At 42.5% G+C, this 27,274-nt stretch overlaps 2 protein-coding genes across 2 annotated transcripts in view; one reads left to right on the top strand and one right to left on the bottom strand.

Annotated features, from left to right (window-relative positions):
• The window catches only part of cerkl (CERK like autophagy regulator), a gene marked incomplete at its 5' end in the record, with an annotated part of 44,335 nt that extends 43,039 nt beyond the window's left edge, over nucleotides 1-1,296 (top strand). The window contains 2 exons of the mRNA XM_084161047.1: nucleotides 27-226; nucleotides 705-1,296. Coding sequence (XP_084017173.1) covers nucleotides 27-226; nucleotides 705-786 — 282 coding nt within the window. The 3' untranslated portion in view covers nucleotides 787-1,296. The remainder of the gene's footprint in view (nucleotides 1-26; nucleotides 227-704) is intronic.
• The window catches only part of LOC311129006 (integrin alpha-4-like), a 35,811-nt gene continuing 9,660 nt past the window's right edge, over nucleotides 1,124-27,274 (bottom strand). Inside the window, exons 9-28 of the mRNA XM_084161243.1 lie at nucleotides 25,306-25,443; nucleotides 23,890-23,998; nucleotides 23,108-23,202; nucleotides 21,726-21,816; nucleotides 20,385-20,430; nucleotides 19,869-20,023; nucleotides 18,406-18,560; nucleotides 13,179-13,331; nucleotides 12,627-12,703; nucleotides 11,411-11,561; nucleotides 11,115-11,213; nucleotides 9,615-9,691; nucleotides 7,220-7,309; nucleotides 7,024-7,111; nucleotides 6,611-6,718; nucleotides 5,979-6,104; nucleotides 5,560-5,685; nucleotides 5,335-5,433; nucleotides 3,249-3,368; nucleotides 1,124-3,119 (exon numbers count right to left, since the gene is read on the bottom strand). Coding sequence (XP_084017369.1) covers nucleotides 3,027-3,119; nucleotides 3,249-3,368; nucleotides 5,335-5,433; nucleotides 5,560-5,685; nucleotides 5,979-6,104; nucleotides 6,611-6,718; nucleotides 7,024-7,111; nucleotides 7,220-7,309; nucleotides 9,615-9,691; nucleotides 11,115-11,213; nucleotides 11,411-11,561; nucleotides 12,627-12,703; nucleotides 13,179-13,331; nucleotides 18,406-18,560; nucleotides 19,869-20,023; nucleotides 20,385-20,430; nucleotides 21,726-21,816; nucleotides 23,108-23,202; nucleotides 23,890-23,998; nucleotides 25,306-25,443 — 2,196 coding nt within the window. The 3' untranslated portion in view covers nucleotides 1,124-3,026. The remainder of the gene's footprint in view (nucleotides 3,120-3,248; nucleotides 3,369-5,334; nucleotides 5,434-5,559; nucleotides 5,686-5,978; nucleotides 6,105-6,610; nucleotides 6,719-7,023; nucleotides 7,112-7,219; nucleotides 7,310-9,614; nucleotides 9,692-11,114; nucleotides 11,214-11,410; nucleotides 11,562-12,626; nucleotides 12,704-13,178; nucleotides 13,332-18,405; nucleotides 18,561-19,868; nucleotides 20,024-20,384; nucleotides 20,431-21,725; nucleotides 21,817-23,107; nucleotides 23,203-23,889; nucleotides 23,999-25,305; nucleotides 25,444-27,274) is intronic.

Raw genomic sequence — 27,274 nt, 5'->3', positions numbered from 1 at the left:
CTCCTCCTCGTCCTCCTCCTCTCCAGTTCAGTTTCTCCTTCGTGGAGACGCAGACAGTGTGGGCTGTGAGGCTCCGCCCCTGCTCTCAGAGCAGCTGGTCTGATGACATCGCTGAGGACAACAGAGAGTATGACTTTAAGAACACGCCCATCATCTCCTCCGAGGGGGCCTACCCCTGGAACGTAGACGGAGACCTACTGGAGGCGCCCTCAGAGCTGCTCATCAGGTACAGCCCAAAGCCCCATAGCACCTGCACTGATAAACCTCATACATTAGGGGTTGTATTCATTTTCATAAAGCGTATCAGAGTAGAAGTGCTGATCTTAAAAGTGATCCTAAATCAGCAGCCCTACTCTGAGACGCTTTGTGAACACTAGTCGACATAGTAGGTATAACTCCATCCTTTAGCTAGACCTTCAACCTGGATACAAACCCTGTCTCAAATAACATGTTACCAAGGCAGTGACCTACCGCTGCTCACTAAGTATAGCCCTACCTGTAATCTCATGATCATATTACTCTGGGTTCAATTTACACTCCTCAAAGAGAGTTCTTAGAGGTCATGTTCAGTGTAATTTAACCATTAGTCTTTTTTCGATCATATATTTTAATTTAAAACTGCTTCACTGAAGTAGAAGAAAGTTAATAGTACAGATATGGGACATTTAAAACCTCTTCAACGGATTGATTTGTTTCACCACCAGGTTACATCCCCAACTCCTGACCCTGTTTGGAGTGGACATCGAGGAGGCAGAGGAGGCACACATCAAGTGCAGCTGCATTTAACACTGTATGTAGAGCGGAATCGATACCATTTAAAGCTGTGTAAAGGGTGGAGGAGTCTATACACATACCAACCTCCACTGGCATTGCCACAGAATGTAACATACAGTCTTTCCTACTGTGCTTTTCAAGAAACTGTCTTCAGTGTATAGACTGTCTACAGTTTAAACTGTCTACAAGAGAGGAGTCTTTACACACAACCTAAAACTGTATGTATGTAGGGGTTGCCTATACCCACAACCTCCATTTGCACTATCACTGAATGTTACCTACAGGCTTTACTACTGTGCATCTTTGAATGTTAGACGTCAAATAACCAAATGGAGGACTGACAGGCACATTAAATAGAAAATGTTGATTTATATTAAAGCAAAGACAACATAATAATACATTCCAGTGCAGAATTACATAAATTATCAGACCAAAGCGAAATGTGTTGACAAACAAAATGTTATCTGTCCATTTTTACATGCCACACATTTATTTATCAAAAATAAAAAATAATTTCATTTTATAGAAATGTGGAATGTGCCCCCTTTATTTTTGACAAAACTGACAACTTGGTCAGGAAAGGTTGACTCCCTGAAAATTCAAGCAGTAAAAACGTGTTACTCTTTCGCATACATCACCATCATCATAGCCTACCATCTCTCCAAAACCGGAATGTTCCAATCCCTTACAGCTACAGTAAGAACACAGAATCCATTCAATCCAAAGATTCCAACACGAATCCAAAGGACTGAAAATGTTCCAAAAGGTAAGGCCAGTGTTCCGTGTGTTCCATTTGAGTCATTTCTGAAGAACAAGCTCTTTCATTTTTCATTTCTGACTGTGTTGGAAACTTCTGCTGGCATGGTGTATGAGTTGCTGTCAGACGCACGCACACACACACGAAAACGCATACACGCAAACACACGTATGCACACCTACACAGGGTGCTGTCTCCTTGAGGAGTGGCATGTGTCATTCAGTGAGTGAGTCAGTGAATTGCTGCAATGAGTGACCTCAAACAGTCTCCTTTTTTCACTACACCCAACAGCCACCTTTTTTCACTGATGACACTTCACTGGCCTCCTCATCCTTCTGTTGCCTTCAGTTCTATATATAACCTTAAACCTTATGTCCCATTCACTTCATAAGCTGGTGAGCAAAAATAAAAACCTAAGAATGAAAACCTATGCAGGATGCAGGATGCAGGTACTGGTGTGCAGCTGCTGAACTGAGAAAAACCCGGAGGTCTTACAGGTCTGCTACACTGGACATGTAACTTTTGCAGAGTGTGAGATGCTCTTATTCATTTCTATGAAACACGGGTTTAAGCAGTATGGCTCCGCAGAGGCTCACGCTGGGTCTCACAGATCAACCAGAACAAATGTTCCTTCTTTCAATCTTATGGTTTCTCAATGTAGTGACACTAGTTTCACAATACATGTGTGACTTTGTGACAGTTTGTGGCTGTTTCCCCTCCCAGCCCATAACGATAAAAAATAAAATTTCATTTAATAACTGTGATAAAGAAAGGTCCTCTTGATATATCTATATACACAGTATATACACACCTATTGTGGATAGATTTGTCATATAGATGTGTATATATCGTTATATACAGATAGACTTCCTATCCATAAAGAAAAGCTTCAGCAGTGCATTCATTCATTTTTTGTACAGCAGACACAATCAATATGTGCGACCGAATCTAAGTAGTCAGGTATGTGAGAATGTTTAGCAACGGAAAATTAGCGGTCCTTAATTAATGGACAGGCACAGAAAGTCCCTGTTTCACTCTGTTTTGGAGCGTTTTCTTCTGTTTCATGCCTATTGAACAAGACCATGGAATGTTCCGTCTTCATATCCTGAGATCTTGGTGGGGAATAAAAACAGGAATGATAGGCCTGTTCTTGTGAGGCCACATAGCCCATGTTCTAATGTACATTGCATGTACGCAGTCCAATGATCTATAGTCTCACTGCACCAAGGCCAGAGGTAAAGTGCAATACATTTGTCTCGCTGACAACAAAGTTTAAGTTCTTCCTCTTGCATGTTTTAGAGAAATGACATCCTTTCTTTTGTTGATTCCTAGATTCTTAGCCACAACAGTTTGAATGGTCCCGCAGTTCTTTCCCTTGGGTTTGGATGATTTTAATCAAAATGTGCCTTTTACTAGAAAAGCTGTTCCACAGCAGTTAGTCCATGTTGTAGTATAGAACCATTCTGTATTAGGACACAGTTGGTTTGTCTCACTCTTAGGATGTACTCTCAGTCTTCTCACTCTTTGGTACATAGTCCCAGCTATCCCTCCTGATCTCCTCCTTAAACTGCCTCTTAAAGAAACCAGCCTGCGAATGAAAGAACAAGGTTCAGTTTCAGATGAGGAGATGGAAAATAATGCTTTGCTTCTTTTGCAGTGTGTTTGTATGCCGTTTTGTGTGTAGTGTAAAAGCTAAAGCTGAAGGTGTCGTCCTGACCTTCCAGAGGGCGAAGATGAGCAGGGTCAGGATCAGGAGCCCCACCAGTAGACTCCCTACAATGATGAACACCTCCACTGCTGCCTGAGGCTTCTGGTTGAAGTGGGCCTCCAACACAACCTGGAACATCAGAATTAAACAGAACATTAATACAGTGCACTAGTATTACATTGTACATCTATGACCTGGAACATCAGACAAGGTTGGAAATGTCCTGTCATTTCCACCACTGTCCTACTATGGACACTGTAGATTCCAGCGTTTTATAATAGTAAGGCACTCAGAGGTTACACAGGCAATTTCCTGACACTTCTTAACCCTACCAGGACATTTGTATTTGTATTTATTATGGATCCCCATGGGGTCCAGCAAAATTAAGGCAGTTATACAATTTTAAAAACATTTCAATACATTCACAACAGATTTCACCACACATTAAGTGTGTGCCCTCAGGCCACTACTCTACTACCACATATCTACAACACAAAATCCATGTGTATGTGTGTGTATAGTGCATATGTTATCGTGTGTGTGTATGCATGTGTCTGTGCCTGTGTTTGTGTCTGTTCACAGTCCCAGCTGTTCCATAAGGTGTATTTTTATCTGTTTTTTAAATCTAATTGTACTGCTTGCATGAGTTACTTGATGTGGAATAGAGTTCCATGTAGTCATGGCTCTATGTAGTACTGTGCGCCTCCCATAGTCTGATCTGGACTTGGGGACTGTGAAGAGACCTCTGGTGGCATGTCTTGTGGGGTATGCATGGATGTCCAGACAGCTCGGTGCATTCAACATGTCAATACCTCTCACAAATACAAGTAATGATGAAGTCAATCTCTCCTCCACTTTGAGCCAGGAGAGATTGACATGCAAATTATTAATGTTAGCTCTCTGTGTACATCCAAGGGCCAGCCGTGCTGCCCTGTTCTGAGCCAATTGCAATTTTCCCAAGTCCCTCTTTGTGGCACCTGACCACACGACTGAACAGTAGTCCAGGTGCGACAAAACTAGGGCCTGTAGGACCTGCCTTGTTGATAGTGCTGTTAAGAAGGCAGAGCAACACTTTATTATGGTCAGACTTCTCCCCATCTTAGCTACTGTTGTATCAATATGTTTTGACCATGACAGTTTACAATTCAGGGTTACTCCAAGCAGTTTAGTCACCTCAACTTGCTCAATTTCCACATTATTCATTACAAGATTTAGTTGAGGTTTAGGGTTTAGTGAATGATTTGTCCCAAATACAATGCTTTTAGTTTTTGAAATATTTAGGACTAACTTATTCCTTGCCACCCATTCTGAAACTAACTGCAGCTCTTTGTTAAGTGTTGCAGTCATTTCAGTCACTGTAGTAGCTGACGTGAATAGTGTTGAGTCATCCACATACATAGACACACTGGCTTTACTCAAAGCCAGTGGCATGTCATTAGTAAAGATTGAAAAAAGTAAGGGGCCTAGACAGCTGCCCTGGGGAATTCCTGATTCTACCTGGATTATGTTGGTGAGGCTTCCTTACTTGGATGTGTAGTGTCAGTGTTTGTTGCTGGCATGTCATGCCTAAATTTGCTAATCTTGCCAATGAAAAAATCATAAGTAGGCAATATCAGTGGGTTTTGTGATGAATGAGCGATCTGATTCAATGAATGATGGAGCTGAGTTTGCCTTTTTGCCCAACATTTAATTTAAGGTGCTCCAAAGCTTTTTACTATCATTCTTGATATCATTTATCTTTGTTTCATAGTATAGTTTATTCTTCTTTTTATTCAGTTTAGTCACATGATTTCTCAATTTGCAGTACGTTTGCCAATCAGTTGTGCTGCTAGACTTATTTGCCATACCTTTTGCCTCATCACTCTCAACCATAACATTGTTCAATTCCTCATCAATCCAAGCGGATTTAACAGTTTTTACTGGAAAAACAATTTTAGTAACTGGAATAAGCAATTTCATAAATGTGTCAAGTGCATGGACTTGGACTTGACATGGACTTGAGTGATCTCCATTGTGGAACAGTGACATGGTATCCTCCAAAAGATTACTGTATAAGGCCAATGTATCACTACCCTATAGGTCTATCATATCTTACCTGAGCGATAGGGATCTGCTGTAATAGGATGGTATGAGGGTCCTCCCTTGGTGATGTGATGATGCCAGTACTCTCTATCAGCATCACTCCATGACGACCCTGAGGAGAGGGAGGGGAAGATTAGATTTGATTACATTAGAACACTTTAATATCCTCAATGAAGAAATTCTGACTCCTGTTGCCATTTTAAAAGATTTGAAAGTGTAGCATTAGTGAAGTGTTTACCGGTGAGAGTTGTAGAACGGTGGGGTTCAGCTTCACTTCCATGTGAATGGTGGCTTCTTTCCCAATGTCCATGTCTCCTAGTCTACACTCCAGAATCAGGCACAGGTCGTCTCCGTGAGCACAGAACTATGGAGAGAAACAACACTATTGTGATTTCATTTTAAAACATCAACATCAGTGGAATACGGCACTGCTACATAATAGGGTTAGGGCCAATTCCATTTCAAGTCAGTCAACTCAGGAAGTAAACTAAAATTCAAATTTTCCTCATTGAAAAGATGAGAGGAAAATTAGAAGTAGAATTCCAATTAATTAACTTTCTGAAATGACTGCATCAATATGGAATTGACCTGCTACAAAAAACCCTGCTACATACTGTAACTATATACATTATAGGAGTAGGAGAGGGGGGTATCTACCATTTTGCGTTTGCTGGTTTTGGAGAAGAAGAAGACCAGTTCCTTGATTAAAGACGATCGTGGCACCTCACAATCATCTTCTACTGTGATAGAGCCGTTTTTAATGGAGCATTCTCCAAGAGAGGTCTAACAGATGAGGAAAGAAAATAAGTTAGATATTGGTCATTATAAACAGGGTGGTTCGAGCCCTGAATGCTGATTAGCTGAAAGCCATGGTATATTTAAGCAATAATGCCCGAGGGGGTGTGGTATATGGCCAATATACCACGGCTAAGGGCTGTTCTTTTGCACGGCGCGACACGGAGTGCCTGGACACTGCCCTTAGTCGAGGTATATTGGCCATATATCACAAACCCCCGAGGTGCCTTATTGCTATTATAAACTGTTTACCAACGTAATTAGAGCAGTAAAAATATGTGTTTTGTCATACCCGTGGTATACGGTCTGATATACCATGGCTGTCAGCCAATTAGCATTCAGGGCTCAAACAACCCATGTGTATGACAAGAAATTACTATTTAATGGTCTAATTACGTTGGTAACCAGTTTATAATAGCAATAAGGCACCTCAGGGTATGGCCAATATACCACGGCTAAGGGCTGTATGTTTCATCAATCAGTCACACACTTACCTGAAAATCTACAATGTGGAGTAATCTGTATGGATACGGTGATAGTATCTTGGGAATATCAATCTCAACTTTTGTGTTGAGAGATTTGCTTGGACCGATATTGACAACCTGTCAAGGCACACAGATACAATATGTCAGTATAAAGTCAGTCAGTCATTCAAATACTCCAACTAGGCTGTAGTGATTACATCAGTTTCTGTTATAAAACAATGTTATATTGTATCTCTACGGTGGTCCTCTGTAGCTCAGCTGGTAGAGCACGGCGCTTGTAACGCCAAGGTAGTGGGTTCGATCCCCGGGACCACCCCATACACAAAAAATGTATGCACGCATGACTGTAAGTCGCTTTGGATAAAAGCGTCTGCTAAATGGCATATTATTTATTTATTTATTTATTTATTTACAGTACATACCTTGTAAGTGTAGTTGAATGTCTCTGTGTAGCAATCAACTGGAGTAGGCTCCTGGTCACCAAATACAAAGGATGTTGGAGTCACAAACCTGCAAGGGAGAGCACTAATTAGCTTATGAAGTACAAGAATAAATGTTTATATATACTGTCAATGAAGAATGAAGAACTGTCTTTGTTACTGTAAATAAATGTCTTACCCATGGACGCTGACATCCACGCCATATCTCAATGGTAACATCAGAGTGGCTGAGTTGTCATGCAGAAGATCCACATTTTCATAATTGTCTCTAGAAAAGACAATGTCAGAATAAAATAAGAAATTATCTATTTGGATTACATTTCATATTAATCAATTTGATATATTGAAAAACAAAACATGACAATGTATCTTGCACTTAAGCACAGCCAATGCCATTATACTGTTAAAGGAATTCAACTCAAAGCCAAAGAATTTCCAAACATCATACGTTGCAGAACTTCACATTCCAAGTATTTCTCACGGTGAGGGGCCAAAGCATACCTTCACACATTACATGATACTTGAAGATGGTTTTCAGAGGCGTCATGCCCACAGGGGCACAAGGGCACATGCCCCCTCAGATCTGTCCTGTTTTTAAAATGTTAAGATGTTAAAGTAATGACTAAACTTATTTATAAAAGGATTTGTCAGTGGTATTTTGTGGAGGGGGCACACTGACTAGACCAGGCAAAGAGTACCCCCCCAGTAAGTGGTTCATTCCAAGGTCCACCATGGAGCAAAGACATACATGCAGACAGTGTTGCCAGTGGAGGAGGAGAGTGTCACACACAGCGTTTGATTTCATTTTAGCTGCCGGTGATGGGCAGGACTCCCAGGAGGTATGTTTGTAAATGAATTTGATCAAGCCATGTAGCCTATTGATTCCTTCTTGATGAATAAATAAAAATAAAATGTCCCAATCTCATAACTAGCTACCAAGCCATTTCAGGCTATCAATCATGTTAGAGTAGCTAGTCTAACTATCTTAGCTGGCATGCCTGCTGGCAAGGTTGCTAGACTTTAGAATATAATAAAATTGCTTTATTAATTATTGGGTTATGATACTATATACCAATGTGGCAGTTGTACTAAACCCCTAAGGCATAAAGGTTCTTAAAAAATCTATGTGCCTCATTAAATAAAATGACAATTGAACAGGGAAAGAAGTATGCTTAGATAACCTATGCAGAAAAATATACATATTTTTGACATAAAACTAGGCATAATGATTATGGCTCTAGATTGCAGGAAAAAGCTGTTTCAGCTGTTTGAAAATTACGAAATTCTCTGACCACCCCTGACCCTCCGTCCCCCCTTCCCGTACTTCAAGCCCCCTCTAAAATAATGGGTGCATGACGCCCCTGGTGGTTTTATTACAGCTACAGATCTAATTCACATGTTGGTAAGTCGTCCATTTCAAAATATGTATGAAGACAGGTAGTAACTTCATATGTATGGTCTTTGAATAAAACTCAAGGAATATCTCCAGTTAAGTGTTACCAGAAATGAACATGGAGTGTTTTAGAGTGTTCTGGAACAGTCAAACATTCCAAAGCCTTTCTTTACCCAAACGACAAAACATGCGCCGGAAGTTCTTCTCAATCACACAACTATGAAACAACTACAGGAGGAAACCAAAAGAGGGAACCTGCAGCACCCTCTGATTGGAATGATTCAGCTTACTGGGGATGTGCTTCCTGTTCTCCTAGCAACAGAACAAACACATACACTGAGTGTACAAAACATTAGGAACACCTTTCTAATATTTAGTTCTAACCCTTTTGCCCTCAGAACAGCCTCAATTCGTCGGGGCATGGACAAGGTGTCGAAAGCGTTCCACAGGGATGCTGGCCCATGTTGACTCCAATGCTTCCCACAGTTGTGTCAAATTGGCTGAATGTCCTTTGGGTGGTGGACCATTCTTGATACACACAGGAAACTGTTGAGTGTGAAAAACCCAGCAGCATTGCAGTTCTTGACACACTCAAACCGGTGTGCCTGGCACCTACTATCATACCCTGTTCAAAGACACTTAAATCTTTTGTCTTGCCCATTCAACCTCTGAATGGCACATATACACAATCCATGTCTCAATTGTCTCAAGGCTTGAAAATAATGTTTTTACCTGCATTGATTAAAGTGGATTGAAAAGGTGACATCAATAAGGGATCATAGCTTTCACCTGGATTCACCTGGTCAGTCTATGTCATGGAAAGAGCAGGTGTTCCTAATGTTTTGTACACTCAGTGTCTCATTGGGCTGTTTTACGATCCGCTGTTTGCCTGTTTGGTTTAATAAGGCTGGCCAGTAGCAAGACGTCACCGACGGTGTAACAAGACGGCAGTTTAAAAAACGTGCCATTCGATTATTTCATGTCTTTTGGAGAAAGATTGCTTTCGGGGGTTAGGGGGTCTGTGCTAAGGTCAGAAGTAGTGTAAGCAGATCTGGTTACTTGCAAATGTCATAAAATAAAGATTATGACAAAGACCTAGGGTCAAAACATTGCACTCAATAACACTGCAGGCGGATTCAGTGTGCAGGTATCTATCTTTCTTTTATGGGTCTGTACTTACCCACTAGTGTTGATGGAGATGCTAATGTCACCAGCACTGCTACTCTGGTTTACATCCAACAGAAAGCTGATGTTCACCTGCAGAAAATACAGAAATTCTGATTAGCTATCAAGCAAGACATTACCCTTTTAAACAGTAGTTTATAAAACGCTGCCTTTAAAACAGCAGCAGCATTGGCAGCAAACAGAAGATATGGGTCTGGATCCCCACTGGGCACACACTGGTTGAATCAACGTTGTTTCCACGCCATTTCAGTAAAATTACGTTGAACCAACATGGAATAGACATTGAACAGGGCAATCTGATTACAAAAAAACTGTAATCAGTTAGTTACCTTACCAGCAAAAATATTGCAATCAGATTACAGATACTTTTTTAAAAACTTGATGATTGTTTCTTGGGTTACTTTTAAATACACCTTTCTGTTTTCTCAATGACATTCAATTCAGCATTGAAAAAAAGGTGCAAGTTTAAGTTTGTTTCACCTGATCGAGTCTGACCACAAGTCAGAGACCACTATGATGACACACTAAATGTGTTTGATAGGTCCTTTTGGTCTTCTAATGCCTCTTAAGGGGACGGTAATCTAAAAGTAACTGAAAGTAATCAGATTACGTTACTGAGTTTGGGTAATCCAAAAGTTACGTTACTGATTACAATTTTGGACAAGTAACTAGTAACTGTAACAGATTACATTAAGAAAGTAACCTTCCCAACCATGACGTTGAATTGATGTCTTTTGGATGGTCCTCTGTAGCTCAGCTAGTAGAGCACGGCGCTTGTAACGCCAAGGTAGTGGGTTCGATACCCGGGACCACCCATACACAAACATGTATGCACGCATGACTGTAAGTCGCTTTGGATAAAAGCGTCTGCTAAATGGCATATTATTATTATTATTATTATTATTATGTTTGTGCCCAGTGGGGTAATTAGTTAAAGTATCCAGTGAAAGTATCCAGACCCAGATTAATAGAGTAAAATTGGAGTAACATGGGAGTAAAATTTGAGTAATGTTGGAGTAACCTTGGAGTAATGTTAGAGTAGCATTAGTGTAAGGTTGGAGTAACATCAGAGTACGGCTGGAGGAACATTAGAGTAAGGTTGGAGTAACATTAGAGTAAGGCTGGAGTAACATTAGAGTAAGGCTGGAGTAACATTAGAGTAAGGTTGGAGTAACATTAGAGTAAGGCTGGAGTAACAGAGTAAGGCTGGAGTAACATTATAGAAGGCTGGAGTAACATTAGAGTAAGGTTGGAGTAACATTAGAGTAAGGCTGGAGTAACAGAGTAAGGCTGGAGTAACAGAGTAAGGCTGGAGTAACATTAGAGAAGGCTGGAGTAACATTAGAGTAAGGTTGGAGTAACATTATACTAAGGCTGGGGTAACATTAGAGTAAGGCTGGAGTAACATTAGAGTAAGGTTGGAGTAACATTAGAGTAAGGCTGGAGTAACATTAGAGTAAGTTTGGAGTATGTTTGAGTGTTGTGCCTACAGTACCTTGGCTCCAGAGCTGAAGTACAGGTTCCCAACACTGCAGTCCATTCCTACTATTGTCTTGTTCTCCTCTGAAATGTCACAGCTCACATACTTCTCCTCCTGAAAATAATAACAGATAATGGGATTGTGTGTGTAATTTATTTCAATCCAAGAGCGCATAGATTCTTCTGCTTTTTCACAGGATTTTGCGTGTTTCTTAGAATTGCAGTGCAACATCGTCTAAATTACATTGGTGAGCATGTGAGAAATGTAATAACTGCTACTTTGGGTAATCAATAAATCAATCAAACACATACTGCATCAAGCACTTTGATGTACTGCAGGTTGGAGGGGAAATTTAGCTGGAGCCTGGGGAGGAAGGCATCATCTCCAGCGTTCACCAGGGTTGTGTTTAACATGATGGTCTTCCCATTACCCAATGCAAAGTACGGCATGTTGTTGTGTTTCCTGCAAGAATAACAGTTTTAGGGGCTGGATTGAATAGAGCCCTATGTATAAAACTGGAAGGCTGTCGCCTCATACCTGTGACTACAGCACATCTGTGCTACAACCCCAATCAACAAAATAACATCTTATTTCATACTTTGATTGACTTAAATCATACAACTTTCCATAAAGTGCCAGAATCATGGTTTCAGAGGAGAGCAGACTAAACAGTCACAGTTAGGGAAACATCAGAATGTACCCGTTATGCAGAGTCGTGTTGATTTCATGGCTTTACAGCAAGGACTTAGTCACTCTACACCTTAGGGAGGGGAACTGAACTGGCACTGAGACAAGCGTCTCAAATGACACCCTATCCCCTACAAAGTGCATTACTTTTATAAAAGCAGCACAGACGTAGGGATTAGGGTGCCATTTGGGACATAGCCCTAGACAAGCTGCACTGTTAGGGGAAGAGGCTATGCATAATCAGCTTTTCAAAGAAGCCCTGTGTGTCCAATATGGGGAGGGAAAAGGCATTTTAAAATGACTAATGTCCATGTTGAAGAATTGGCTGCTTTGTGGGTAAGTTGGTCTCAAGGTGTGTGTGGGGTGGGGGGAGGTGTGTGTGCGTACGTTTTCATGACACAAACAACGAGGGGCTCACAAGCCTGATGCTTCTCATCTAACTGAGCAAGGTGAGACACACACACACCTCTGCCTCATGAATAATCACAGAATGTATTATTCCCTGGGAGCAACAGAAATTAGCCTGCCAGTTAAGCGTTTAAGGGGAAATGACCATGAATAAACATGTACATCAATCCCCCCTTAATGAAGTGAACTGGAGAGTATTGACATCATGGGGCACTACAGTCAACACCTGATCTAATCCTATGAAGGTTGTTTTCCACATAAATAATGTTTGTTTTGGTGCTGTAATGAATTTGTAAAGTAAACCTTTCAAAAGCTCAGTTTTGTCCACAGCAGAGATGAGAAATAAAAAGTAAAAGCTTCAAGACAAAAGCTTGTATTACAAAGAAAACACCAACATATTCTAATTGAACATGTATGCTAAATGCTACTTACTGTGGTAAGACCAGGTAAGCAGAGACCTGCAGATTTGTTGAACAGTTGGCCAAAGAACAGTACCGAGCAAACTCCGTCTGGAGAAGAAAGGTTAGTGTTAGATCATGATGCCGTCACTGAAAATACAGTAATGTATCCTCTACTATACAGTACCTACCATACATGAATGTAAGTGGAGAACTCTACACTCTTAGAAAATAGGGTTCCAAAAGGCTTCTTCGGCTGTCCCCATAGGAGAACCCTGTTTGGTTCCAGGCAGAACCTTTTTGGGTTCCATATAAAACCCTCTGTGAAAAGGATTCTACAAGGAACCCAAAAGTTTTCCTGGAACCTTTTAGGTTCTACATAGCACCTTTTTTTCTAAGAGTGTAGCATCGGTTCCCTGGGCATAGATTAAGCCTAGTACCTGGACTAAAGAGCAATTTCAATGCAGGGAGATTCTCCATTGAGCATGATTTTTAATTCCAGGATTAAGCTGAATTTATGTCTCCAAAATTGGTCCTATTCTCCTAACCATGCATCGATGTGAGTGGCGAGCTGTAAGATAATCACCTTATTGGCCACCAGGTTGGTGTGCCCCCCTCTCTGCTGCAGGATGGGTTTCAGGGCTGGGAAAGTTCTGGATCCCCAGTTACGAACAGTGTGCTCTCTGAGGGCGTACGTCACCTCAAAATGGATGGGCGTGAAGATATCCCGGAAATCTTTCTAAAAAGGAAAGAGGTACAGAGAATGGAAGCGTTAATTTACTGTACATACAACCTTGGGAAGAGGGGAGCTTCTGGCTTGACTGTGCTAATTCACTGTTCTGGGGTAAGTTATTGTGGGGGCCTGTCTGTGCTCTGGCACAATGTTACAGTGTCCTGTGCGGTCTGTCCCACTGAAAGAGCTGCAGATGTCCCACTGCAAGGAGCCTCTGCTCTCCTCTGCCACACCTGCCTTTAGCTCAAGGGACATTCTGAGATACAGTTTTTATTCAAGACATAAAATATATATTACTAGCTGTTGCTGCTAAATTTTTGCAAAGTGTTCTAAGTTATAATGTTATGATAGAGAAAAAGAACTGCTAAACATTTCTACGACTGAATTATTGAATACATTGTAAAATAAAGCATGGTATCTATAGAACAAGATACTTGAATGGCTCCTATGTCCCACCCTCTCTTCTTTTATCAGTGAGCAGACATAGTACCTATAAACCAGTGCTTAATTTGCAATGCGTGCAAAGCTTTCTCCACTCTGTGAGGTTTGGTTTAACCACAAACCGAGTAACTGTATGGTGGTGTTCTCTCTCAATGTAAAACCACATTCACCAGAGCCCATCATTAACATACAGGCGCTTGGCAACACAGCGCTGATAATACATACTGACTCGTGTATACTGTACAGTATGTGGGTGGTAAAATAAACCTAAAACACATCTAACCCTTACATAAGAATGACTCTATCAAACCTTTAAGGTGCATACAGTATGAGAGTAAGATCCAGCAAAAGCCCCTGAGCCAGAATCAGCCTCATTATATCCCCATGTGACCTCAGTCATAGTCACATTCCCCTACCAGTCCCCTGTACTACTATACTGCCACATCTGCTGTTTATAACATTCATTACTGCCATTACCCATTAATTAAACTTTAAAAATACCTCAAATGTACAGTGGGGAAAAAAAGTATTTAGTCAGCCACCAATTGTGCATGTTCTCCCACTTAAAAAGATGAGAGGCCTGTAATTTTCATCATAGGTACACGTCAACTATGACAGACAAATTGAGAAGAAAAAAATCCAGAAAATCACATTGTAGGATTTTTAATGAATTTATTTGCAAATTATGGTGGAAAATAAGTATTTGGTCACCTACAAACAAGCAAGATTTCTGGCTCTCACAGACCTGTAACTTCTTCTTTAAGAGGCTCCTCTGTCCTCCACTCGTTACCTGTATTAATGGCACCTGTTTGAACTTGTTATCAGTATAAAAGACACCTGTCCACAACCTAAAACAGTCACACTCCAAACTCCACTATGGCCAAGACCAAAGAGCTGTCAAAGGACAGCAGAAACAAAATTGTAGACCTGCACCAGGCTGGGAAGACTGAATCTGCAATAGGTAAGCAGCTTGGTTTGAAGAAATCAACTGTGGGAGCAATTATTAGGAAATGGAAGACATACAAGACCACTGATAATCTCCCTCGATCTGGGGCTCCACGTAAGATCTCACCCCGTTGGGTCAAAATGATCACAAGAACGGTGAGCAAAAATCCCAGAACCACACGGGGGGACCTAGTGAATGACCTGCAGAGAGCTGGGACCAAAGTAACAAAGCCTACCATCAGTAACACACTACGCCGGCAGGGACTCAAATCCTGCAGTGCCAGACGTGTCCCCCTGCTTAAGCCAGTACATGTCCAGGCCCGTCTGACGTTTGCTAGAGTGCATTTGGATGATCCAGAAGAGGATTGGGAGAATGTCATATGGTCAGATGAAACCAAAATAGAACTCTTTGGTAAAAACTCAACTCGTCGTGTTTGGAGGACAAAGAATGCTGAGTTGCATCCAAAGAACACCATACCTACTCTGAAGCATGGGGGTGGAAACATCATGCTTTGGGGTTGTTTTTCTGCAAAGGGACCAGGACGCCTAATCTGTGTAAAGGAAAGAATGATTGGGGCCATGTATCGTGAGATTTTGAGTGAAAACCTCCTTCCATCAGCAAGGGCATTGAAGATGAAACGTGGCTGGGTCTTTCAGCATGATAATGATCCCAAACACACCGCCCGGGCAACGAAGAAGTGGCTTCGTAAGAAGCATTTCAAGGTCCTGGAGTGGCCTAGCCAGTCTCCAGATCTCAACCCCATAGAAAATCTTTGGAGGGAGTTGAAAGTCCGTGTTGCCCAGCGACAGCCTCAAAACATCACTGCTCTAGAGGAGATCTGCATGGAGGAATGGGCCAAAATACCAGCAACAGTGTGTGAAAACCTTGTGAAGACTTACAGAAAACGTTTGACCTGTGTCATTGCCAACAAAGGGTATATAACAAAGTATTGAGAAACTTTTGTTATTGACCAAATACTTATTTTCCACCATAATTTGCAAATAAATTCATTAAAAATCCTATAATGTGATTTTCTGGATTTGTTTTTCTCATTTTGTCTGTCATAGTTGATGTGTACCTATGATGAAAATTACAGGCCTCTCTCATCTTTTTAAGTGGGAGAACTTGCACAATTGGTGGCTGACTAAATACTTTTTTCCCCACTGTACATTCACACAAACACACGCAAGTGCGCGCACAAGCAAGCAAGCATGCACACACACACATACACACACCCTTGTTGGGATTTCCTCTGACAGATAATGACACTGGTTTATGGTCTCCAATAACTCCATCTCTTGCTATTAATAAGAACAACCCAGTATTGTTCAGCTCAAAGAGAGACTTGAGAGTCATCCATTAATTAGTGAGTGGGTTTAAACATGAGCTAGTTTAGATGGCCCTGATTAGAAGAGAGAATGAGGGAAGAGTCAGGAGGGGCCCCACCAAACACCTGGAACATCACACACACAAATGCACACTGTGGCGGCAGGTAGCCTGGCGCGTATGAGCTGACAAGGTAAAAATCTTTCGTTCTGCCTCTGAGCAAGGCAGTTAACCAACTGTTCCCCGGGCACCGATGAAGTGGATGTCGGTTAAGGCAGCCCCCCGCACCTCTCTGATTCAGAGGGGTTGGGTTAAATGCGGAAGACACATTTCAGTTGAATGCATTCAGTTGTACAACTGACTAGGTATCCCCCCCCCCAGAGTCAATACATGTTAGAAACACCTTTGGTAGTGATTACAGCTGTGAATCTTTTTGGGTAAGTCTCTAAGAGCTTTCCACACCGGAGTTGTGCAATATTTGCCCATTATTCTTTTTTAAATTCTTCAAGCTCTGTGAAGTTGGTTGTTGATCATTGCTAGACAGCCAAGCATATTTAAGTCAAAACTGTAAGTAGGCCATTCAGGAACATTCAATGTAGTCTTGGTAAGCAATGCTAGTGTAGATTTGGCCTTGTGTTTTAAGTTTATTTTCCTGCTGAAAGTTGCATTAGTCTCTCAGTGTCTATTGGAAAGCAGACTTAACCAGGTTTTCCTCTAGGATTTTACCTGTGCTTAGCTAAATTCCCTTTCTTTTTATCCTGAAAAACTCCCCAGTCCTTGCCGACGACAAGCATACCCATAACATGATGCAGCCACCACCGTGCTTGAAAATATGGAGAGTGGTACCCACTGATGTGTTGTGTTGGATTTGCCACAAATAAAACACTTTGTATTTAGGACAACAATTATATATATATTTTTTGCAGTATTACATTAGTGCCTTGTTGCAAATAGGATGCATGTTTAGGTTAGTATTTTGGAGTAACTACAATGTTGTTGATCCATCCTCAGTTGTCTCTTATCACAGCCATTAAACTCTGTAACTATTTTAAAATCACCATTGGCCTCATGGTGAAATCCCTGTTTTTTCCTGGTTTTCTTTCACTCCGGCAACTCAGTTCGGAAGGAGGTCTGTATCTTTGTAGTGATTGGGTGTATTGATACGCCATACAAAGTGTAATTAATAACTGCACCATGCTCAAAGGGATATTCAATGTCGTTTTTTTATCTACCAATCGGTGATCTTTGTGGTTGAATCTGTGCTTGAAATTCACTACTTGACTGAGGGACCTTACACAGATGGGGTAGTGATTCAAAAATCATGTTAACCACTATTATTGCACTCAGAGCGAGTCCATGCAACTTATTATATGATTTGTTAAGCAAATGTTTACTGCTGAACTTATTTAGGATTGCCATAACAAAGGGGTTGAATACTTTTTGACTCAAGACATGTCAGCATTTCATTTTAAATTAATTTGTAAACATTTCTAAAAACAAAATTCCACTTTGACATTATAATATAATAATAATAAGCCATTTAGCAGACGCTTTTATCCAAAGCGACTTAGTCATGTGTGCATACATTTTTACGTATACATTATGGGGTATTATGTGTAGATCAGTGACACAAAATCTAAATGTAATCAATTTTATATTCAGGCTGTCACACAACGAAATGGGGAAAAAGTCAAGGGGTGTGAATACTTTTGAAGGCACTGTATCTACCCAACTGATGGTCCATCCTGATAGTAAGCCAATGATTTGTTGTCTAAAAGGTAAAGCAGGTCTATGACCATCAGACCCTGCCTGATGTTCCTCTACTCCGCTGACTCATAGTTATTTGATGTCTATCAGCATGCTGACCTGGCCTGAAGTCAGTTCTTTGATGTCTGGCCACAGCATGTTGTCATGCATGAAGTCCTATACTAATTGACTTTGAGTCAGTGACTCCACACCACAGTCGAAACTGACTTGAAGTACAATTTTTTAAGCAGCATGATACCATGTAGTCAGTCCAATACTGACTGACTGACTCTGAGTCAGTGATTGTAGTGTCTGCTGTGTTAACAGCTGTTGACCTTGCTCCGACTCAGATGTATTTAAATCTAGCTTTAAACTGACTTAAGGTCAGTTCTTTGATGTCTGGCGGAAGCATGACACCATATAGTCAGTCCTATAATAACTGACTCAGTCAGTGTTGTAGTGTCTGTGGTGGTTTTTATTTAACCTTTATTTAAATAGGAAGTCCAATTGAGGTCTGAAGACCTCTTTCCTAAGGAAGACCTGGAAACACCTCTCAGTGGTTACAGCTGTTGACCTCTCAACCCCTAACCTTTGAACTCTAAACCCTGACCTCTGACTCACCCTCATGAAGGCCTGGTGGGTGACGCAGGTCAGCTGGTCGTGTCTGGCCTTGACTTGCCCTGTCGTAGCGTTGGACGTCCCGTTGCCGTGGAAATGGAAGCGGGAGGGGAAAGACTCCTTGTGGTGCGTGTCGGCTGTCAGGTTATACTGCAGCTCTATGGTAGAGGAAGGAAGGAAGGAAGGAAGGAAGGAAGGAAGGAAGGAAGGAAGGAAGGAAGGAAGGAAGGAAGGAAGGAAGGAAGGAAGGAAGGAAGGAAGGAAGGAAGGAAGGAAGGAAGGAAGGTAACAGTATTTCGTTTCAGAGAGCACCCAGAGTTCGTATAAACCAGGGCCCCAGACATACATCGACCAAGACCCAACCTCACCCCAGCATCAACCCTGGCCCCAGCGTCAGCCCCAGCCTCAAACCCAGTCCCATACTCAACCCCAGCCCCAGCCCCAGACTCAACCCCAACCCCAGCCCCAGTCCCAGACTCAACCCCAGCCCCAGTCCCAGACTCAACCCCAGCCCCAGCCCCAGTCCCAGACTCAACCCCAGCCCCAGTCCCAGACTCAACCCCAGCCCCAGCCCCAGACTCAACCCCAGCCCCAGCCCCAGACTCAACCCCAACCCCAGCCCCAGACTCAACCCCAACCCCAACCCCAGCCCCAGTCCCAGACTCAACCCCAGCCCCAGTCCCAGACTCAACCCCAGCCCCAGCCCCAGTCCCAGACTCAACCCCAGCCCCAGTCCCAGACTCAACCCCAGCCCCAGTCCCAGACTCAACCCCAGCCCCAGTCCCAGACTCAACCCCAGCCCCAGCCCCAGACTCAACCCCAGCCCCAGTCCCAGACTCAACCCCAGCCCCAGCCCCAGTCCCAGACTCAACCCCAGCCCCAGTCCCAGACTCAACCCCAGCCCCAGTCCCAGACTCAACCCCAGCCCCAGCCCCAGACTCAACCCCAGCCCCAGTCCCACCCCCAGTTTATCTATCAGGACAGGGCTGGGCCAGAGCCTTAATGGCTGTAACGGACACTTTCACCAAAGGAATGCTCTGCATTCTTTCAGATGGGGTTAACATACTGGACCAACTGCCCCAGGCCTCAGGGACTAGTGATAATATGGAGAGACTTTCAGAGATAAGGAAACAGAATATGGTTGTCTCGGACACAACAGTGTTTTCTGTCAACCTGTCCAGGGCAGGGGCTTTCATCACTATTTCCTAAGAGACACAAGAGACTAGACTTTGTACATTATACCATTTTACTCATACAAACTAGTATCATAATTATGCTTGCAGTACTATAGCACGGTTGAGAAATGTGTTTTTGGTCACTATTAAGTACACACACTAGAACCAAAACTGGCTTTTGTTTGTTAGTGCCACTGCTGTGTATATAACCTTCACTAATGTAACGATTAACACAGTGCAAATAGACAGGTTGGTTTCACAGTGCAGGGCTAAGAGGGAGGGTCTGCTCACCTATGAGTCCGTTGTAGCGTCGAGCACGGACCCTGAAGCAGACTGTAGCGTTGATGCAGACAGCAGGAAGACCGTTGTCAGAACACAGAGCTACAGAGCGGTTCACACTGACAGGCAGGGGCATGGAGGCCTCAACCACTACCACCGGACGAGTCCTGTTGGAGGGCAACGACAACATATCAACATAAATAACAACACATCAACACAGTAACCAATGCACATGGATATCTACGATATTGTGGCTCTATGGGCCAGAAGGCCAAAAAAGATTCAAAACATACCAAAACGTAATACAGAAGGCTTAAAATATGGTACATATATGGACCAGAACAGGTGCGAATTAGGTCAAAATCTAAAAATCTAAACCAGTTAAAGTAAAATAAAAAGTTCACCCCTATGAGTGAAAGTTTACCCTTTAACCTACATCTACGTGACATGTAACAATGCAGGAATTCCTGCTAATAGATCAGTTATCTTGTGGATGTGTTTGACATTTCTCCATGTTCAGGGTCTTACCTCAGAACCACAGCGGAGTCCGAGAGGAAGGCCCCTACAGCAATGTCTGTGGGTTAGAGAAGACGATATCTTGAACACGCAATTTCCTGCCATATTCTATCTGTAAACCTCTCATTCCTGCTGTACCCACAAGACTATCTAGACTTGTTAAAAGCAGTAACACAGTTTGTTCATCAGTTTAGAACAGCTGGTAAACTTCAGTCTCATTTGTCATTCATTCAGTCATTCATTTATTCAGTCCACATCAGCCTGCAGACAAAATGTATGCACCCTGTTGACTCCAGTAGTTACTAAGCATGCCAATCACTTTAACAGGCTTTTCATAGGGAGGATATCTCAGTATAATCTGTAACAGTGCAATATTAAACTGGCAATCTTGTTTGGGGCATTTCCTATGTTTATTTGGCCAATTAATGCAACTCTTATCCCAGAGCAGCGTACTGTAACAATTATCAGTAATGTACTCCCTAATACAAATCCAATCATTTCGACTCAACATCTCAGACTTTTTCTACAATTCCTGTTTTAACTTCTAACAAGATATCAACTGTACTCAACTGATGTGTTTTGTTTTGAGATAAGTATGTAACTCTTGCCTTACGAATAAATCTATAGAAACAACAACTAACACATACAACACAATTTTTTTAAAACGTTTTTTGGAGACAGACAGTACACAATACTTTAACAATGTACTAGTTGAGAGGATGGCCAAACTAAAGAGTTGACTAACAGAGAAGTCTAAGAGCCTCTCTCTGTCAGTGAGTCTACAGGATATCCTGTTTAGTTTACTGAGTACGACTTGTGGAAGATGAGAAGAATTGAGAGAGCAGACAGCCATCTGACCACCTAGTGATAGAAAACCCCCTCATAAACATGTTTACATTTGAGTCATTTAGCAGACGCTCTTATCCAGAGCGACTTACAGTTAGTTAGTGCACACATTTTCATACTTCTTTCATACTGGCCCCCCGTGGGAAATGAACCCACAACCCTGGCGTTGCAAGCGCCATGCTCTACCAACTGCGCTACACGGGGCCCATAAACCCAGGATATTCCCACCGCCCAATTTTCTCTGGGTAGCAACACATATTTACGCATACCCACCCGCATGCATACACGCACACATATTTCCCCATCCCGTCCTCAGTTCTGTTTCCAACACTGCCATGTTTTGTGTTTTGACGACCTTACTAATTTAAGACAGCATGTGTGACATCATAGCAGGACATTACAGTGTGTTCTGTTCTAGTCAGCAGTAAAGAAACAGAGACAGACTCAAACATTGTACTGGGGGGAAGTACTCTACACAACGGTGACAGTCAGGAAAGGGAACGCTACCTTGGTAACCGTTTCCGTCAACATCGATGCCTCCGGAAACTGACTGGCCGAACATCTTTAACTCATTACCCAGAAGAGACCCGGTGATCCTCTGATGATGAAACAAGAACAGCTTGATTATTCATACAGCTAACAACCCTCTGTACTGTACACACGTTATACACTATTGTACTCATATGCACTATACACACGTACACATGGATTACACATGGATTTTGTGTTGTAGATATGTGGTAGTAGAGTAGTGGCCTGAGGGCACACACTTAATGTGTGGTGAAATCTGTTGTGAAATGTAATGTAATGTTTTTTTAATTGTATATAACTGCCTTAATTTTGCTGGACCCCAGGAAGCGTAGCTGCTGTCTTGGCAACAGCTAATGGGGATCCATAATAAATATAAATACACTTCTTTCCCTCCCCCCCTAACAATAGAGCTTTCTATGACTATAAAATGCAAGCTGTACAGTCGACATTTCAACTTCTTTTTTCCCCCTAATACATGGATCTTTGAAATGCAAGCAATGTAATATCTCTATATTTGGATACACAGTAACTGCATTTTCTCTAAGAGGTTGTACTGCACATTGACAGTATCTATTTACATATTCAGTATAAATTGAGTTATCTTCATGGTATGTCTCATGCTCAGACAGAGAAAAGCAGGGGACCAAACAGTTTTAGAAAATTGCAGCAATTCAGAGTCAGGAACTCCCTTCTGACTGTCTGAGAGCACACAGAAAAAAACAAAGGAGCATCTGTCACAGTAGGATGGGGGAGAGCACTGGTCAGGGGGAGGAAGACCAAGACCCCCCTTCCTTCCTTCCTTCCTTCCTTCCTTCCTTCCTTCCTTCCTTCCTTCCTTCCTTCCTTCCTTCCTTCCTTCCTTCCTTCCTTCCTCCCTCCCTCCCTCCCTCCCTCCCTCCTTCCTTCCTTCCTTCCTTCCTTCCTTCCTTCCTTCCTTCCTCCCTCCCTCCCTCCTTCCTTCCTTCCTTCCTTCCTTCCTTCCTTCCTTCCTTCCTTCCTTCCTTCCTTCCTTCCTTCCTTCCTTCCTTCCTTCCCTCCCTCCCTCCCTCCCTCCCTCCCTCCTTCCTTCCTTCCTTCCTTCCTTCCTTCCTTCCTCCCCTCCCTCCCTCCCTCACTCCTTCCCTCTCTTCTTCCCCTTCTTTCTTTCCTCCCAGTAATCTCCTGGCCCTAATAATTGGTCAGAGAAGTGAGAACCTGACCCCCTCCTTCCCTCCCTTCAATTCCTGACATCCCTACTCCCTCCCTCCCTAATATTTATTTCCTTCCTTCTTGCCTCCCTTCTTTCCTCCCAGTAATCTCCTGTCCCTGAAGCCTGCAGACAAACAGCAGCTGTGACATAGCCATAGCTGTGTACATACTTGAGAGTAGGTCTGTGAGATCCCTGTCTTCCTCCCATTGTAGATATATATAGCCCCACGCAGCTCTTCCTCCTGCGGAGCCCCCACCGCCACATCTGGAACATATTTACAGTCAGTCAGTCAGGGGTTAACTTAGGATGCATCTCAAATGGCACCCTATTCCCTAGTAGCACACTATATATAGAGAATAGGGTGCTTTTTTGGACACACACTTAGGTTAACTTACAGGTTTACAGGGACATAATGCATTATGACCTAAATAACACCAGGCAGGCCAGGCACTCCTCTCAGACTGGCTGCAAGTGCTCTAACCTATGGCTAGTCTACACTGACGCCTGGGACACTGTGTGTGTGTGTGTGTGTGTGTGTGTGTGTGTGTGTGTGTGTGTGTGTGTGTGTGTGTGTGTGTGTGTGTGTGTGTGTGTGTGTGTGTGTGTGTTAAGGAACGGGCAATTAGGCTGGTGTAAGTGGCAGTTGGAAGTGCGTTGAGGCCCTCTGATCAGCTATGGGGATGTAGTTAGCTGGTTGGTGTGTGGTGTTGCTCAGTGTGAAGCGTGGCTGTTATATGGTGTATATCTCTGTACCGCCAGTTACCCAACAGTACCACTTACTCTAGTCTAGTTTCTCCTGAGGAAGATTGCTAATGCGTTTAACTAAAACATGGGGAGATTTGCTTGTGCAACAATAAGCACCCAATGCTTAGAACACCACCTACTTGGAATATCACATCATTACCATTTCAATTGTTATGCATCTTTGCTAAAATAATGATTAAAACTCACCAGGAAAGCCATCGTCATCAATATCTCCCAGATCTGTTATGGTCTCCCCAAATCTGGCAGCATACGACTTGCTTCCAGCCAACTGAAACTCTGCTTCCTTCATATTAGCCTGAGAAAAAAAATATGTAGAAAAAAATACATGTAATTTACTGATGTAGATATATGGGGGAAGCAGCTAGCTAAGCTTTTGTGTAATTGCAGTTATTTAGTCATTAGGTTGGTAATGAAGTTAGTCATGTCATTCAGAGTTGCCTGGTCCTTAGTGGAACAATGTAAATGTGGCAGATATCCTCTGGTTTAGTGTTCCGTAATACAAACTCATCAGTCATAGAAACAGTCCTCAGGTCCTGCTATCATTATGCTGGGTTGTTTTAGATCATCTGCCAGTGCAATATAGTATCTCCAGCCTCTTCTTTAATAAGAAATGACAATGAAAGACAAATATATTTACTTCATGAGCATATGCTTTTCTATAGTAAGTATCTGATTGTTCTGAAAGCTGAATAGGTAGTCTTGATGTTACTAGACAGTTATAAGAGCATGTAAAGTGATACCATTATTGGTATTGAAAAGTGTTTGTTATAACAATGCACACCACCAGTATTGTATGAGATGCTTAACTATCATATTATAGGAACTACAGGGTTAAGTTGTGATGGTAAGAGTATGTGTGATATATGAGGTGAGGAAGTATCTGTTGGTGTTGTTCTGTTATAACAAGTATTTGAGATATCTGCCAAATTGTTAATGAGGGTGTACTTGATTTATTATTAGTTATTATTATTATTATTACTTTGAATGTCACACATACGTGTTTATGGAGACACAACATATTATAGAGCAGCCTCCAAGTAGCACCAGTTAGCACAGTGTCACAAAGTTAGCACATGTTTACAGGCCGAAGCTTTCATTTGTTGACATTCAATCTATTAATAAACTGAATTTAAGGCAATTTTCAGGGACAGTGTTCCCTATAACAGCCTCGCAAAGTTTATAGTAAACATTTCAATAGGTAATGGGCCATCAAATTACTTTAGAACCAAGGCAATTTGCGAAACACAATAACTGCACACTAATGTTTTCATGATAGGGGTGAAAGAAAGGTTGTCTCTCTCACAATTCGTTTTTTCCTCGATTACTCGCATCCGCTCTCCTTGCCTCCTTCTCAAGCCACATTGGAGGAGAAGTTCCAAGGTCCCTCCCCTTTGACCTTCTCCTCCAATGAGTTTTGAGAAGGCAAGAAGAGGAATCAGGGAAATCAAGGTTGTCTGTTGTGTACTGTATTTTTTATGTGGAGGGTGTTGTGTTGATTATGATACTTTTAAGTATCTTGCCTTTCTTAATTTCCTTGAGGGGATACATATAAAGTTGTATTGAATTGAAGGAAAAACGAATATGAAAGATCCCAGTACTTACAGCTCCTTGGTTGATGTAGACATGGACTCGTCCCTCCTCTCTCATGGTGCTGTACATGGGAGCTCCTACCAGTAGATCAGACAGGCCATCTCCATTCAGGTCCACGGCACACACACTGGCACCAAAATATGAGCCCAGCTACAGTATAGGAAAACAGGTTTTATGTCTATATAGTCAATTACATCAACCAAATGTATTTTTAAAGCCATTTTAACATCAGCAGTTGTCACAAAGTGTTTTTGCAGTGAGGAGGTATGATCTAGTTCTGTGTCAAAATCAAGACATTAAGAACTGAGACATTAAAGACTGGTTTCCCAGACACAGACACTGGCACAGTGGTCTAAGGCACTGCATCGCAGTGCTAGCTGTGCCACTAGAGATCCTGGTTCGAATCCAGGCTCTGTCGTAGCCGGCCGCGACCGGGAGACCCATGGGGCGGCGCACAATTGGCCCAGCGTCGTCCAGGGTAGGGGAGGGAATGGCCGGCAGGGATGTACAGTGAGGGAAAAAAGTATTTGATCCCCTGCTGATTTTGTACGTTTGCCCACTGACAAAGAAATGATCAGTCTATAATTTTAATGGTAGGTTTATTTGAACAGTGAGAGACAGAATAACAAACAAAAAAATCCAGAAAAACGCATGTCAAAAATGTTATAAATTGATTTGCATTTTAATGAGGGAAATAAGTATTTGACCCCCTCTCAATCAGAAAGATTTCCGGCTCCCAGGTGTCTTTTATACAGGTAACGAGCTGAGATTAGGAGCACACTCTTAAAAGGAGTGCTCCTAATCTCAGCTTGTTACCTGTATAAAAGACACCTGTCCACAGAAGCAATCAATCAATCAGATTCCAAACTCTCCACCATGGCCAAGACCAAAGAGCTCTCCAAGGATGTCAGGGACAAGATTGTAGACCTACACAAGGCTGGAATGGGCTACAAGACCATCGCCAAGCAGCTTGGTGAGAAGGTGACAACAGTTGGTGCGATTATTCACAAATGGAAGAAACACAAAAGACTGTCAATTTCCCTCGGCCTGGGGCTCCATGCAAGATCTCACCTCGTGGAGTTGCAATGATCATGAGAACGGTGAGGAATCAGCCCAGAACTACACGGGAGGATCTTGTCAATGATCTCAAGGCAGCTGGGACCATAGTCACCAAGAAAACAATTGGTAACACACTATGCCGTGAAGGACTGAAATCCTGAAATCCTGCAGCGCCCGCAAGGTCCCCCTGCTCAAGAAAGCACATATACAGGGCCGTCTGAAGTTTGCAAATTAACATCTGAATGATTCAGAGGAGAACTGGGTGAAAGTGTTGTGGTCAGATGAGACCAAAATCGAGCTCTTTCGCATCAATTCAACTCGCCATGTTTGGAGGAGGAGGAATGCTGCCTATAACCCCAAGAACACCATCCCCACTGTCAAACATGGAGGTGGAAACATTCTACTTTGGGGGTGTTTTTCTGCTAAGGGGACAGGACAACTTCACCGCATCAAAGGGACGATGGACGGGGTCATGTACCGTCAAATCTTGGGTGAGAACCTCCTTCCCTCAGCCAGGGCATTGAAAATGGGTCGTGGATGGGTATTCCAGCATGACAATGACCCAAAACACACGGCCAAGGCAACAAAGGAGTGGCTCTAGAAGAGGCACATTAAGGTCCTGGAGTGGCCTAGCCAGTCTCCAGACCATAATCCCATAGAAAATCTGTGGAGGGAGCTGAAGGTTCGAATTGCCAAACGTCAGCCTCGAACCCTTAATGACTTGGAGAAGATGTGCAAAGAGGAGTGGAACAAAATCCCTCCTGAGATGTGTGCAAACCTGGTGGCCAACTACAAGAAACGTCTGACCTCTGTGATTGCCAACAAGGGGTTTGCCACCAAGTACTAAGTCATGTTTTGCAGAGGGGTCAAATACTTATTTGCCTCATTAAAATGCAAATCAATTTATAACATTTTTGACATG

This window comes from Coregonus lavaretus, assembly GCF_964263955.1.
Source record: "Coregonus lavaretus genome assembly, chromosome: 5".
Lineage (NCBI taxonomy): Eukaryota > Metazoa > Chordata > Actinopteri > Salmoniformes > Salmonidae > Coregonus > Coregonus lavaretus.
This window is presented reverse-complemented; position numbering and strand designations above follow the sequence as displayed.